We start from the raw sequence: 15,352 nt of genomic DNA, 5'->3' as shown, positions 1-15,352 counted from the left end.
AGACAGGCCTTCTTCAGGTTTTTGGACTGCATCTTTACCATATTATATTGGCAGCATTTGAATACTCACTTAAAGGTATATTTTAAAATGGAAACATGGTTATTACACCAAACTTTCTGTCTCTCTCATCTCTAGGTCTTCTGGTCAAAGTTAAATTTTAGGCACTTAACCTCTATTGAATTGTAATTCCCAATTCTTTAAAAAATTTATTTTTCTGTAAGTAGAGTCCTTCACAACATATTGTAGTTGTCTTATATTTACTCTGAGATATTTTTCTTTCCAAGGTAAGTACTTAAAAACTTAGAAATCATTATCTTGGGCTGAGGGTATAGGAATTCTACCTGACTGATATAATTTTCTATTCTTTGTGCTTTTCTGTATTTTATGGTTAGAAAGAAAGTTATCTAAAAACACATAGTTACTTACTTTCAGTTACCTGGAAATATGAGCAGTGGGGAAAGTTGCATAAGGTCAGGATCACTATACAAGTTTCCTGAGTCTGGTTCCATTGTAGGCATAACAGATAACCTTCGCCTCCCAAGCCAGGGATGGTCACAAACAACACATGGGAACTGTTGCCCAGTAGCAAAGTTCTTTGGAGGCTCAAGGCCAGTTTGGCATCATGCCCTATATCCCTTCCCTGCCTGGCACATGCCCAAGTCCCAGGATCCTAGGAGGAAAGCAAGAGTCCCACATAAACCACATTGTCTATAGGAACTGTTTAGGCACAGTCATTCTTATCAGTTGCTTGATGGCAGAATCATTCTGAAATCCAGGTTACCAGATATCAACCAAAGGCTTACTCTGTCATTAGGACATGGTCTAAGGACAATGTTAGGCCTGCTGTGTTAACTCATTTTGGCATGGGGCTCTTTAGGCATTTGTTGGAAAGGGATTTAGTCTTGCAGGCAGATGAATGGCCTCTGAAACTTGTTTTATGTTTTCTGGGCAATTCTAGCAACTCTACAACCCCTCCTTCCTATTAACACCAGGAAGAATTATACAGGGAGAATCAACACAAGGATTGTTTTTATCCTTCCAATAGGGTCAAGTAAGGGGAGGCTTTTCCACATGGCCACCACAAACTTGACCCGAAGTAAATAGGCATAAAGGAGGGCCCTCACCACAACCCAGCCTCTGCCTTAAGTATGTGTTGGGGCAGGAAAATATACACGTGCAGGAGCCCCAGTAAGCACTTAGCGGCATCCCACTGCTTTCTGACAGGGGCTAAATGCTGACTTCAAGTTTAATACACAGTCATCACATTAAACAATGTTTACTTGCCAGGATCCAATTGTATCTGTCTGTTACAGCCCCTTGATGTTTTTTCTCCTCCTCATCTGAATGCCAGATTTAGCCTCTCAGCCCTTTGAGATGCTGTTTTGATGGTTCTGGGTCCTCCTCTGTGACTCTGAAGGTTCTGTCACTCAAGTATCAAGAGAGGTGCCACAGCTTCCTTCCTCTAGTAGGAAGAGTGTTCTGGGTAAGATATGACTCCACTGGTGACCTAGTAAAGGAATGGAATGGAGGAAGAAAGGTGGGGACTTTTCTGCCCCGGCTGGCTTTGAACTGCAGTCCTTAGATCTTAGCCTTGTGAGTAGCTAGGATTACAGGCATGAGCCACTGGCTCCTGGCTATACTTTTTTTTGAAGAAAAGTTAGGTGATAGAATCCTACTCTTCAGTAACTCTCTACTCCATGTGGACACTGTGTAGTAGACACTACACCCAATGTTCTGGGCTTTCTTTGCCTTCTCATTCCTTCATTCAGAACTCAAGGAGTAAAAACAGAGGAAATGATTAATGGTACCCCTTCTTGGGAATAATCAGCTGGAGCTGTGTGACAAACAGGCAGTTCTCATTCTCCTGACCTGCTCAATAGTCCTGTCAGGAGTCATGAGAAAGACGCTGTTTGTCCTGACTGTTGTTTCAAACAATTTCCCTTTCCTAGTAGTTTGTCACATTGATTTGAGGTTCTGTATTGGTGAATCTTCACAGTTAAGATGGGTGTTGGTATTTTCTGGGAAAGATATTTCATAACTGGCCTTCATCATTCATTCTGACATTCTAAGCCTTCACACCAGCCAAGGGAGTTGCCCCTTTTCTTCAGGGAGTGTAAAAGCTCCAATAGTTTCTAAAGTGTGGTCCCCAGACCAGAAGCATAAGCACAGCCTGGTGTCCTTGGATTTCCATCGCTGAGACAGATACCTTAGAAAATCAATTTAGGAAGAGGGAAGATTGATTTTGGCTTATGGTTTCAGAATTTCAGTCTGTGGTAGTCTGGATCCATTGCTTTTGGATTCATGGAAAAGCAATAGATCGAGGTAGGATCTTGTGGCAGAGAATCAAGTATTCAAATCAACCCTAGATTATGTGCATAATCTAGTTCTGTGCAAATAACATGCCAATATTTTCAGTCATTCTTATTTCTGCGAAATGATGTCATCTCAGGTCAAGTGAGTGAAGAGCTGAGCTATAGGTGGCCTCTTGGATGACCAAAGTCTGAAGGAATGTCTTCATGGATAGACCATAGGTGTGATGGGCCCATCATTGCCTAGGTTTTGAGCAGTTGGTATTGTTAGAGTTGCCTAATGGAGAGTGTGAGGTGTTCCTTCTTTTATATTTACACACATTGAGAAAACAAACCACAGTAATCATGAAATCAGAGTTTTTGGTAAAGTGTGTTGCAGAAGAACCAGGAAGTACATTGCAATGGAGCTTACTGGCTGCAACTGTAAGTTTGATGGTGAACAGGAGATGAAGACAAATGTGTGGAAGAAGTTCTTGCTTTTCTGATTGTGTTGGTGAGTGCTAGGTGGAACCCCATGTTCATGATTCAGTTGTCAATAGGAGCCAGGATTTGGATGCTAACATTTACCATGTGGTTTGGGGTGTAAGTAATCTCTTATGACAATGAGTAAAATAATAGAACATAACTACAGCATGCTGTAAGTATTCACTAATAAGTGGTCACTTATTATTGATCATTGTAGAATTGGCTTAGAAGAGTCTGTGGAAAGCAGGATGTTTGCTTAATTTGAATGAAAGACTAAAGTAGAAAAAATATTTTTTAAAGAAACATATCCTTTAGTGTGAAGTTGTTTAGATTGGTTCATTTTTTTATTTCCTAAATCAAGTTCCCCTATTCAGAATAAGAAAACGTGTCGCCGGGCGCTGGTGGCTCACGCCTGTAATCCTAGCTACTCAGGAGGCTGAGATCTGAGGATCGCGGTTCAAAGCCAGCCCGGGCAGGAGAGACCGTGAGACTCCTTTCTCCAATAAACCACCAGAAAACCGGAAGTGGCGCTGTAGCTCAAGTGGTAGAGCACTCGCCTTGAGCTGAAGAGCTGAAGGACAGCGCCCAGGCCCAGAGTTCAAGCCCCACGACCAACAAAAAAAAAAAAAGAAAAAAAAAAAAAGAAAACGTGTCATAGATGTTTGTGATGTTCATGGAAGTAGCATGCAAGGCCAGACTTCTGGCATGGCAGACTTCTGCTTGTAGTTTGCTGTAGGAGGCATGGCAGATGTCTGTGTCGTAGTAAGTCAGTTTCTTCTCACTATGGCAGGACCGAAGCTGCCTCATTTTCTAAATTCTATGTTATTGAAACAAACGTATGGTATGGCTTTAAATATAAAACTACAAAGTGAAATCACAGCCGGCACTGTTGACATGAATCATTTTCTGTTCTTTTGAGTGTGCTAATGTGTTTAAAGCTGGGATGTTAAGACTAGTTTCCCATCCCCTGTGACTTGCCAAGATATGCTCACGCTCTGGTTGCAGCATCCATCAGAAGTTTGCAGAATTCTAGTAAGTCATGCAGGGTACAGGAGGGAGCCCAGTGACCCACAGCATGAAGAATGGACATCCCATAGAAAGAACAATACCACGCCCACAAGAAGAATTGTAGAAACAACACTGTACAACGTTCAATCTATTAATTAACGATCGGGGCTTAGTTTTCAATTTCTGCATGTTCCTCTCTGGGTCACCACATGGGCAGTCTGTTTCAGTCCTATGTTGCTATACAATGACCACTCTCTAGTTTATTTTTCTAACCTCAGGCTTTTCTTAGTAGAGAAGACATTTATTTATGTCCCTATGGGGCATTTCGATTTCCTCTTCTGAATTTTCTCCTCCTAATCTTTATTACCCTAGTGAATGGACACTCCATTCTTTCATTTGTTCAGGAAAAATTAGCTAAGTTACAACTAATTTCTCTCTACCACAACACACGGCTGATCCATTCAGCAATCTATAAAGAAGGAATGGTTAAGTGTTTGAGAACAATGTTGAGAGGGCAGGAGTAACATTTCTTTCCCCAAGTGTTAAATACCCTGCATGTATGCAGGTTCTCATGCCCTTCTTTGTGGGAAATAACTTACTTGATTGGTGAATTCACAGCATTTATAGGGATGAGAAATGCATTTTATTGGGTCTCTCAAACCTCAAAGAGACAGACAAAATGGAATGCTAATGATTTGTTTAATAAATATCTTAATATTTAGTTTTAAGACACATCCTATTTTCTTAGATCCACAAAGCATAAAGTGGGCTTAAAACATAGTCAGACTTTTTTTCTTTGTTGGGCATGGGGCTTGAACTCAGGACCTGGAAGATGTCCCTGAGCTCTTTCATTCTGGAAGATGTCCCTGAGCTCTTTCATTCAAGGCACTCTACCACTTGGAGCCCCAGCTTCACTTCCAATATTCTGGTGATTCTTACAGACTTTCCTGACTGGGATGGCTTTGAACCATGATTCTCAGATCTCAGTCTCCTGAGTTGGTAGGGTTACAGGTGTGAGCCACCAGCATCTGGACCAGAAATTTTGTTTACACTTAATAACTTCTTGTTAAAAGACTCGGGTAGCTCAAAATGGTTGTCAAATTTTTACCAATAGATGTTTAGAAGTAGGACTAACAGCTCCATATTAAACAATGCTTCTAGTTTCCTTGGAGGCAGAGTTCAGATTAAAAGAATTCTTGAGGTTTATTTTAGCTATATGAATTTATTGAGAGCTATAAATTTGTTTCAACAGATGAACAATACTGAAAATAAGAAAGCTTAATTTTTTATGACATAATATCCTTATGCCTCCGGAATGTGCTTTTTCCTCGATTCCAAAGTCAAATGATGAATTTAATGGTTCTTTGCACTTGAACCAGGAATTGGTTCTCATCACTCGGGTGATGTTTCTTGACTTTATGTCATATTCAAATTGCTTTGATCCCCGAAAGAAATAGAAGAATTCTGGAGATGGAGAAGCATGATTAATCATCTTCTATGACTGTGTAATGGGGCCATATATTTTTATGAAAAGAGAATAAAAATGACACTATGAAGGGCAAAGACACTTGTAGAATTACATAGACACATATTATTTTATACTTGGTAATTGTATGATCTAGTTATCTTAGAAAATATAGTAGTTAGACTGTGTGTGGTAAATTGCCTGAGGTTCTCCTGGGTTCCATCTACAATCCTATTTCCTTGATACTTGAAGTTTGTAGTTTTCACATGTGAACACCAAGCTATGTACATTAAAGTTTGATAACTCTTGATATATATTTAATATACCTACAATTGATAAATGTACATACATATAAAGATAAATTTGAGCATCATTGCTATTGCTGTATTAATCTACTAAGATTACACTGAAATAAAGATGTTGAAGATTGTGTGCCACCTTCTTGGACAGTCAATACAATCTCCCAAGCACCCTCAAAGTGCAGACACCAGTGCTTACCTTTATGCTGGAAAGCAGCATCTACTCCGAGACTGATTCCTGGAAAGTGTCTCACCACTCTCTGTGGGTACCCCCTGTCCATTCTTTGGGTCATCTCATCATATCTGCATGCATGAATGTGAAAGGTTTCCAGTGAATTTCTGTTCTGAGGAGCTTCATTCTTTTACTTCCCAACTTAGAATCAAGTAGGGACATGGGGAGGAGGATAACACTGGCAAAGGGAATTGATTAGGATCAGTAGCAAACCTATGATGAAGATTATGTTCAGTTGAGTCACTTAGAGTATGTTAACAACAACAACAACAAGTAATCAGGGGAAAAGACCCTGTTGTTTGTCAGGCTGGAACTATTCTGACGAATTGTTAAACGAGCTGTGGAACTAGCTTTCCTAGATTCTCATCGTTGTCAGTTTGGCTGGCACTAGATTTATTATTTTTATTTATTATTTCATCTCATATCTTTATCTTTTATTCCAAAGAAAGATGATTGGGCTGGCTGAAACATCTTTCAGTTTAGTAAATGTCACTCACCAGAGATTGCCTTCAACACAGTTCACTTTGAAGAAAACCACAGGGTTGTTTTACTTTGGTCTGTGTGGCAGAGGTACTCTTGTGGATACTTCACCACGATTAAATGAAGGGGTCAGTTGTCTGCTAACGTACCTCCAGCACCAGATGCCCACAAAGAAGTAGGTTTTCTTTGTGTTCTGGTCACAAACAGCTGCATCGATTTTCTTCACGTGTCTTGGAAAGCCAAGGCTGTAGATAGATTTGGGATAATCTGGCAGGACAGCATACTCGCTGATCATCCAGAAGTTTTCATCTGGAAAGAAGCAAAAGTGATTATCTTCTGATCAACACGTCCTAGAGAGAGGAAAACCAAGCCTGCAAGGAGTTTAAAGATAGCTAGATGCCTAGTTCCTCTCAGCCTCGGTGTTTAGTCATCTGGGCCTCCATTTGTCCTTCCCCTTTCCTCCAGCTGCCTCTATTAGCACTGTCATACAAAGAAACCTAACAGTAGTGACTCACAAGCATACTCTCTTCAACCAGCTTCACTTTTGTGACCACTTTTAATTGGCTGTCAAAATAATTAAGTATGTTTGGACACTTTCTAAATTGCAGGCTCGTATATTCTCAAAGGCTCATAATCTAATGAAATCCAAATAAAAGTAAGGCTGCTGAAATAATAAAGGAAGCAGTTATATTTGAATTTCAGGCAAACAATGAAATAACTTGTTATAAGCCTATCTAAAACATTACAAAGGGCACACATAAAATTATTTGTTGTTTGAAATTCATAGCAGCTCTTATTTTTATTTTTAAATGTTATATAACCCTCCTTTTTTGTTAGTCATGGGATAGGTAACAAGAAAATTCTGTTCAAAGTTCTGGACCAAGTCAATTTGTCAGATTTTACCATGTCTATTAAGCATTATATTAACAGTTCTAATGAAAATATTTATCAATAAAATGGCTTTCAAAGTATATTAAAACAATTAAATTTAGATGTATTTAAAAAATTATATAACCCTATAAAAGAGAGGGAGATTATCATTACTGGGTAAAAAAGAGGATTTTTTGAAGTTTTTATTATACAGGTTTCTCTTATGATCACAGCCACAGAGAACCCCATGATAGTTGCTTTTTTTGTTGTTGTTCTCTTTTGTTCCAATCCTGGGCTTGATCTTGGCCCAGGTGCTGTCTCTGGCTCTTTTGCTCAAGGCTAAAGCTCTACCACTTGAGCTATATCACCACTTTTGACTTTTTCCTGAGTCAGTTATTGGAGGTAAAAGACTCATAGACTTTCCTGCTCAGGCTGACTTTGAACTGCTGTCTTCAGATCTTAGCCTCCTCAGTAGCTAGGACTATAGGCTTGGGCCAACACTGGATTAGTAGTTATCTGGATTAGTAGTTCTTTTTGACAAAAATCTAAGATGTGGGCAGAAGCCCTGTCCATTTGCCTCATACATGAAAATTATATTCCTTACCCCAAAAGACCAGGCCTCTATGTACAGGGGAAGTGTCCTGTTAGGCAAATTTACCTTTAAAAACCAGAATCTTATCATTGGGGTTCTCATATGCTGCTTGCAGATCAGCTGGCAGAAATGGCCAGAATGAAGCAATTGGTTCAAATTCAACATCAGCAATATCATAATAGATCCTCCACAAGTGCCTGTGTTCAACAAATGAAACCTACATTACGTATGTAGTCAGTACATCTGCATCACAGACCTACGTTACATATGCAGTCTGTATTTCTGCATCACAGACCTACGTTATATACACATTCTGTATGTCTGCATCACAGACCTATGTTATATATGCAGTCTGTGTATCTACACAGAGAAGGTTACAATTGCAGGCTTGTTTTTCCTGCAGTCAGTTGGTAGTGTCTTCAAATACTTTAGAGAATCAGCTTTCTCCTCAGAATTTAGATGGTTGCGAATTCAGTTTTATCCTTTGGACTACCAAGGCCAGGAGGACATGTCTTTGTGTGCACCCTCTGGCATGCTTAGAGTGGCAAACTATCTATGGAAATCTTATAAAAATAGGTCTTGAGTGCTCAATGATCTCATCTGTGTAGCGACATCCAACATGCTAAGCCAATACCAAGCAACCTAAGAGGAATGTTTGATGCTGATGTTTCCTGGAATGAAAAAATGTTGTCATTGGCATGCCAAAATAGTTGCTTAGAATTTCCTTCTGCCTATAAAACTATGAATCTGTGAGTGATAGCTGAGAAGACTCTGTCTTCCATTTCCATTTCCAAGTAAGCCTGTGTGATAACCTGTACAGTGGTGGACAGTCCTGCTGAAAGGAGTCCCATTTCACATATTCTCCCTGCCTGCTCTCTCCCCCAGATCCTAGTCAAATGATGTATGTCCTGACATTTGTCTCTGAAAATGGTCATGGGACTCTGAAAACAGTTATGGACATAATTGATATACAATATAGATGGCAATTAAACCCAATAAGTTATAAATAGTGAGTGAAGTGAGCGAATATAGTGAACTTCCTATTACAGTTACTATTTCACTGATGAAACATTAAGAAATGGAAGGTTGTGTGCTGTGCTGGTCTAGATTTAACAGCTGGCTCTGATTGAGGAAAGAGGACTTGCTTTTAGTTATTTTGATTTTAGTTATTCTGATTTTCATGGAAAAACTACTGCAATGTCAAGATGTCATTATGATCTGAACTTGTTAACAAAATTCGTGAAAAGAGTCTCGATAAGCTTCTGATATCAAGCATAGGGTGGTTTAAGCAACACTACAGGGAACAGCACTTTATGTTGCCACAAAGTCACTGAAAATATACACTGAAAATATATTCTTATGATCATTCAAAAAGTTACTCTAAAACATTTCAAAACAAAAATTTCAAACAGGGTCTAAGATATATGCAGATGGCAAAACAACAGCATACGTAGTCGTAACATGTTAAGTAAGGAGCATGTGCATGGGCAGTTCCCAAATTCCTTGGATAGAAAACTCTCCATAGATGGTTGAGTGTTAAGGAAATAGGTTTACCTGCCTTTAAAGAACATGACTTCTCTGCGCAAGGTAGTAATAGCATCAAAGGTCAGGTCAGGGTCGCAGGCATGGGGTACGGTGGGTGCCCTTGGCTTGGAGGTTGCCTGGGGTAGACCTCCTTTGATGTGAAAAGAAAATACCACAGCACATTAAGAAGGCATGAGGAAATATGTCTACATACAGATTTCACCTAAGCAAATAATTGCCTCATGATAATAATTTCACGGAGCAACTTTCTCAATATCCTTTCTCAAAAGCTTCCTATTTAGTTGTCATACCTTCAGGCTTATCACTTTCCTCACCGTAGATGGATTGGATTCCATTGATATCATCCTGAGAAAGTGGATATCTGTTAGGGTCCAGGGAGACATAATTCGGGAACATCAAAGCTGTTTGATCATTGGAGTGAGAGAGTCCCAGTGAGTGGCCAAATTCATGAGCAGCCACAAGGAACAAGTTGAAACCTTAATTTTTTTTAAAAAAAGAAAAGATGAGGAATGAGTTGATTGTTGGGAATGTTTCTCAATGGTAGAGTGCTTGCTATTTGTCTAGAATGGTCAAGGCCCTGGGCTCACTCATCATCAGAGAGGGAGGGAGAGAAAAGAGAGAGAGACAGAGAGACAGAAGACACACACATACACACACGCACACACACACACACACGCACACAGAGAGAGAGAGAGAGAGAGAGAGAGAGAGAGAGAGAGAGAATGAATGTGACCATGCAAGAGAGAATGGTTTCCTGTAAGAGAAAGTAGCTGAGGGAAATGAAAGTCTTTGTACAAAAGTTGATTGTAATAACATATATGTGCCATCATTTATCTGGGAAATATTTCAGGTCTAATAACTAATAATTAGTATTAGTCATATTATGGAGAAATTTAACCCACCATAGGTAAATGACTTGTAAGCACTGACTCAGAAATAAATAGTATTGTTAAAAAATTATGCAATCCCATGCCAGTGGCTCACGCCTGTTATCCTAGCTACTCTGGAAGTTGAGATCTGAGAATTGCAGTTCAAAGTCAGCCTGGGCAGAAATGTCTGTGAGACTCATCTCCAGTTAACCACCAGAAAACCAGAAGTGGCGCTGTGGCTCAAGTGGTAGAGTACTTGCCTTGAGCTGAAGAGCTCAGGGACAGTGCCCAGACCCAGAGTTCAAGCCCCACAACTGACAAAAAAAAATGTAATATGTGAATATTTTATACATGCTGATATTCTTCAGAGGTTCTCCATAGTCTGTAGCTTCCCATAGCCACCAGGATATCCTGATCCTTGTCTTTCCCCAGCCTTATATTTTATCTATTGCTACAGAGTTTTATTGCATTACTACACTTCTTATGTTCTTTCTTCCATTCCTTCTGCCAGTGTATTCCTTCTCTGGCTTCCTTCTACTCAGAGGAAATGTAACAAAGTGGTCAAAAGGTGACTCTTTCAGAACTGCTGTTTGGGCTTCTACCCAGAACTTGGTTGAGGGTTGTATTTGTTCCCTGTCCTTCAGGCAAGCCCTGCCAACTTGGGTCCAGAAACGCTTATTAATAATTTATCTCATACATCCCCTTTGGCAGGACTTAGAGCAATATGGGTCATATTCATTTTATAGGATGGAAAGATAGTGCCATCTTTGATCTCTGCCTCTCTAATCCTGATTTTGGCAAGTTCTACACTATATCCTTGTAACTGTCTGAGCACAGCCATTAAGAAGTGCCTTAAGAGGTACTGGGCTATGTCTAAGCAGAAGATGCACAGCAGATGTGGTTTAATCTCCCTTTGTTGTCTTGTCTGCTTGTGATGCTAACTCATGAGGTGATGGCAGGGACCAATCCCATACTGCCTTGCTCCTCATAGCGTGGCTAGCCCGGATCTCTCTGCCAGCCTCACTATACATGGAAGAACAGATTTTTGTGTGCCATTATCTTGTGTTGTACAGTCATTTGGTCAAGACTGTTTAATGAAGCCTCCCTGCCCACCAGACACCTACAGCTTGTACTTTCCTGGGATAAGGGAAGACAGGCCCTAGTGATAGGCACAAAGTGGGCCCTCAGGTATTGTGGACCTATTAGTAAGCACATGAATAAATGAAAAAAGCTGATGTCACACCAGGACTAGCAAATTTGTGAGGACATTGTACAGATATTGTGTGGACCATGCAGTTGTTCAAGTAGCTATTCGACACTTCTAGTAATGCCATCTTGGAATATAGAAAACTTGGAGAAATTAAGAAATTTGGAGGTAAAAGGCAACTAGCTACAAAGCTACCTGTGGCAGGTATTCTTTGGAATAATACAAATGTCTTATGAAGACTCTTAGACTCACCTGCCTCATCTGTGGTTGTCCACTTCTCATCCTCATCAAAGTGAGTGTCACCACCCAGCCCCAGACCAGGAGGAAAGGCGTGGCCAAGCACTCCCAGGGGGCCGTCGAAGTACCGAGGGCACCAGCCATGGACTGAGACACAATTCACGAGGACAAAGATCAGCCTCCTCCAAAAACCTCCTGAGATGAAAATTAGCACGTTTCTCTGTTGGAAGCCCTACCTCGGGTCCTAAAGGCAACCATGATGTCTGCAATGCCCCTGGAGACCTTGGTGAATGTCAGTGGAGTGACTTTGCTCCACACTGCTAAAGCTTTGTGGATGGCCTCATCCACGTCGGCACGTGCCATATCTGGAGTGTAGTTCATTATTCTGAAAAAGAGAATGACGAGGGGCTGGGAAGGTGACTCCATGGTAGAGTGTTTGCCTAGCATGCATGAAGCCCTGGGTTTGATTCCTCAGTACCTCATAAATAGAAAAGGCTGGAAGTGGCACTGTGGCTCAAGTGATAGAGGGCTAGTCTTGAGCAAAAGAAGCTCAGGGACAGTGCTCAGGCCCTAAGTTCAAGCCCAAGGAGAAAAAAAAAGAAAATGAGAATGTAGATGGCAATGGCTGGTAATCTATATATGTGTGCACATACCTGCTAAAAGCAATAATTTGTACCTTACCAATCATGGACTCCAATAACATTTTTCATTGCACCATTATCTCACATTTGCAGATCACCTCACTGAAGCAATCTTCATATAACATGACATTGGCACATCACTTCATATGCCATCACTTTATTATGTGGTGTGCAAGTCAAGTCTTTCATCTTCCCGGTGAATCAGGCAGTGTTACTGCTCTTACAAAGCAGATTCAAAACGGTTGAAGAATTTTCTTAAGAATACATCCTGACGGTATGTAAATATATTACATGTCTTTTTAAACAGCTGAGCTTTATTTTCTCAAGTGGCTGTATACTCAAAGGTGTGCATGTATCTTGAGTTGAGTCATAAGAGCCACAAAGAATTTACGGATTTTTTTTCTCTTGCTTGTGTTTCCTTCCTAGATAAGTCCAGTCCATTTTGATCTCAAGTCCTAAGTCTCAGGGAAAAAAGTCTCCACAGTGGTGGTAAACATTCCTGTTTCTTGTTTTCCAGGCAGGTTTCATAGGTTATCTACGTTCTAGCAGAAACTTAACCTCCCTTTCCTCAAGACACCCAACCCCATCTTCCATACTTGGATCTACCAAAGATGGGACAGTTCTAACCTGAGCTGCCTGCATTCCAGTGCTCTTCTAGTCCCACTGCACATTTTCATCCTGCCTTCAGGCTTGTCCTGCTCACTGGTGGTGCTCCTGGGCCTGAGCTTCCACAGGGAATAGCAGAGCCTAGTGACTGAAGCCAGTCTCCCATGTAACCGTGGCTATGGGAAATCACCTTTTGATTTTGTTTCTCTGCACATAAGTGGGGGAGTTCCATCAGAGCCTGCTTCACAGGTGTGTAGTGAGGATAGAATGTAGGAAATCTATGAAATCACACACGCACAATTGCACATGCATACACGGGGACTGTCAGTGGCATAAACTCTCATGTCCTGGAGATGATACTCTGCTCCTTTGGTAGAAGCGTTACCTGTATGTGAGGTGATGCTTTTGCCACCCAGGCAGAGTGTAGCCATACTGCCCCACGTCGGGCACCCCGCACCTGGGCGCCTTCATGATTTCAAGAGTGTTTGAGTCCAGTTTCCCCGTCACTGTCAATCCGAAAAATGCTTGCATTTCCCGAATTTTGCCATCTAGGAGGCTTCTATTCTTGCTTTGAATGAGATGACTCCCTTCTATTTCAAGAGAGTAGAACTGGTTGAGATATGCCTGACCAAAAAGACAAAAAGAAACACAGACTCTAGGAGAGCGAATCTCCATCTCAGGATAAAATAAGATAGCCTGATATATATGTAAATATAAGTCCATATTCATATATACACATATATACATATTTTGGCAATAGGGAGGGAAAGAAGGAAATGAATAGTGAGGGGAAAGAAGAAAGGAAAAGCAGAAAGAGGAAAGAAAGGAGTCATCCTGATCTTACAGATTCAAGAATCAGTTGATTTGTGAGTGACCAGAATTAGCCAAATCACACAGCCCTTAAAACTCCAAACTTCCACAGAACAGAATGAAACATCTACCTATTTAATGTCAACACATCTGACATACTTTTGCTATTCCTTACACTTAGAATTTTTAGGGCAAATTCTGGAAGAGATAGCTTATTATCTGTTTTTCATATTTATTTTATTTAACAAATACTACCAATTAACTGCACTGACTTTTAAGAGGAATTTCCAAAGCAGTGTGCAAACACACACACACACACACATACACACACACACACATACACACACACACACACACACACACACACACACACACACACTGTCCATATTGTACATTGGATCCTTCTGGATATCTTAAATTATGATTACAGAGCTCTCTACTCTTTGTAGGGATGACTCTTCCTCCACTCACTAAATACTGTTACACTTGTGACCATTTAAAAAAAGGTTTTAGTAGATTCTGTTCCCTGGTTTACTTGAATCCCCGCTTTCCCACAGTCTCTGATGTCTTTAGACAAACAGAAAGTGATTCCTTCTCACAAGAAAGTCTGGGACTCTTGCTGGAATTTGCCATCTTTTTAGGATCTGAGAAAGGTAATACAATTAAAATCAATATTTGCTAACAAGATTTATTAAGGCAGTACCTGAGCCAGCTGCTTGTCTCCATCATTCTCAACCTCCAAGTCTGCAGGAAACACAGAAGAAAATGTTATAAGAAGCAAAAACAAAGGCCAATGGCTCTTCATTCCTCTTTCAGTTGAAGCCTGTTTCTGTGTGTACAGAATTTAGAAAATAGTGAGACGTGGCATGAATCAGTTTGCAATAACATTTAATTAATAACAGAAAAGGAAACTCACCATGAAGTGTGTCACAAGTTGCTTTTTTCCTTAGATAGACTTGATTTCACAATCATAATCTGTCATTGTTGACTAACCACATTGTTTATTATTGAATTGAACATTCTAGGAAATGTGTCTCCAAGTTAGTTTTCTCTCTGCAATGTTGTTAGATTTTCCTATTCATAAATTCTGCCTCTGCAGACAGAGGCAGACAGAGAGGCTGTACAAGGGGACCTCCTCCCCACCCCCACATTTGTTCTGTCTGTATCCTCAGACTATTGAATGGGGCCATCTACCCATTCACCATCTCTTTGAGCAGAAGGAAGCAGGAAACTGCAGAAATGAGCTGTAGGAAATCTGTTCTGATGAGGGCAAACGTATGAGTACACAGCCATAGAGGATGGAACAGTGGGTTTCATGAGGAAGACAGTTGACTAGCCAGATGAAGAACTCATAAAGGACACAGATTACAAAGGCTGAGGGGGGCAGAATTAATATTAGAAATAAAGGTATGGTTAGAGACAGTCTTTTGGATTGCTTTCAGTATTCTTTTGTTTATGTGGGCCACTTTCTGACCAAGCAACACAACTTGTGGTGTTCTCACCCTTTTCTCTACCGTGTGTTAAAATTTCCTTCTTTTTCTTCCCAAATATTAGCAACTCATGCATAAACCTTTCCAAATTTCTTTCTTGAACTGTATTCTGAATAAAACATCTGTACTATAGCTTAAGAATCTACTACAGACCCTAAGTAAACATATAATTCCTGGCCTTTAGGGCTTATTTTGAAGGAGGCAGGAAAGGAAATGGGACCTCTTCT

At 40.4% G+C, this 15,352-nt stretch overlaps 1 protein-coding gene across 1 annotated transcript; it reads right to left on the bottom strand.

Moving 5' to 3' along the window:
* Window positions 1–5,004: 5,004 nt before the first annotated feature.
* On the bottom strand, window positions 5,005–14,440 carry Mmp27 (matrix metallopeptidase 27). The gene is made up of 10 exons (XM_042682735.1): window positions 14,339–14,440; window positions 13,211–13,449; window positions 11,815–11,963; window positions 11,594–11,725; window positions 9,580–9,741; window positions 9,275–9,395; window positions 7,787–7,917; window positions 6,408–6,567; window positions 5,746–5,849; window positions 5,005–5,246 (listed from the first exon to the last, which is right to left on the bottom strand). Exons 1-10 carry the CDS (start codon window positions 14,438–14,440, stop codon window positions 5,005–5,007), a joined length of 1,542 nt encoding a protein of 513 aa, XP_042538669.1.
* Window positions 14,441–15,352: the final 912 nt, after the last annotated feature.

Source organism: Dipodomys spectabilis, unplaced genomic scaffold (genome assembly GCF_019054845.1).
Source record: "Dipodomys spectabilis isolate Male_0828 unplaced genomic scaffold, ASM1905484v1 ptg000076l, whole genome shotgun sequence".
Classification (NCBI taxonomy): Eukaryota; Metazoa; Chordata; class Mammalia; order Rodentia; family Heteromyidae; genus Dipodomys; species Dipodomys spectabilis.
The sequence above is the reverse complement of the archived record's forward strand: the minus strand, read 5'-3'. Positions and strand labels throughout refer to the sequence as shown.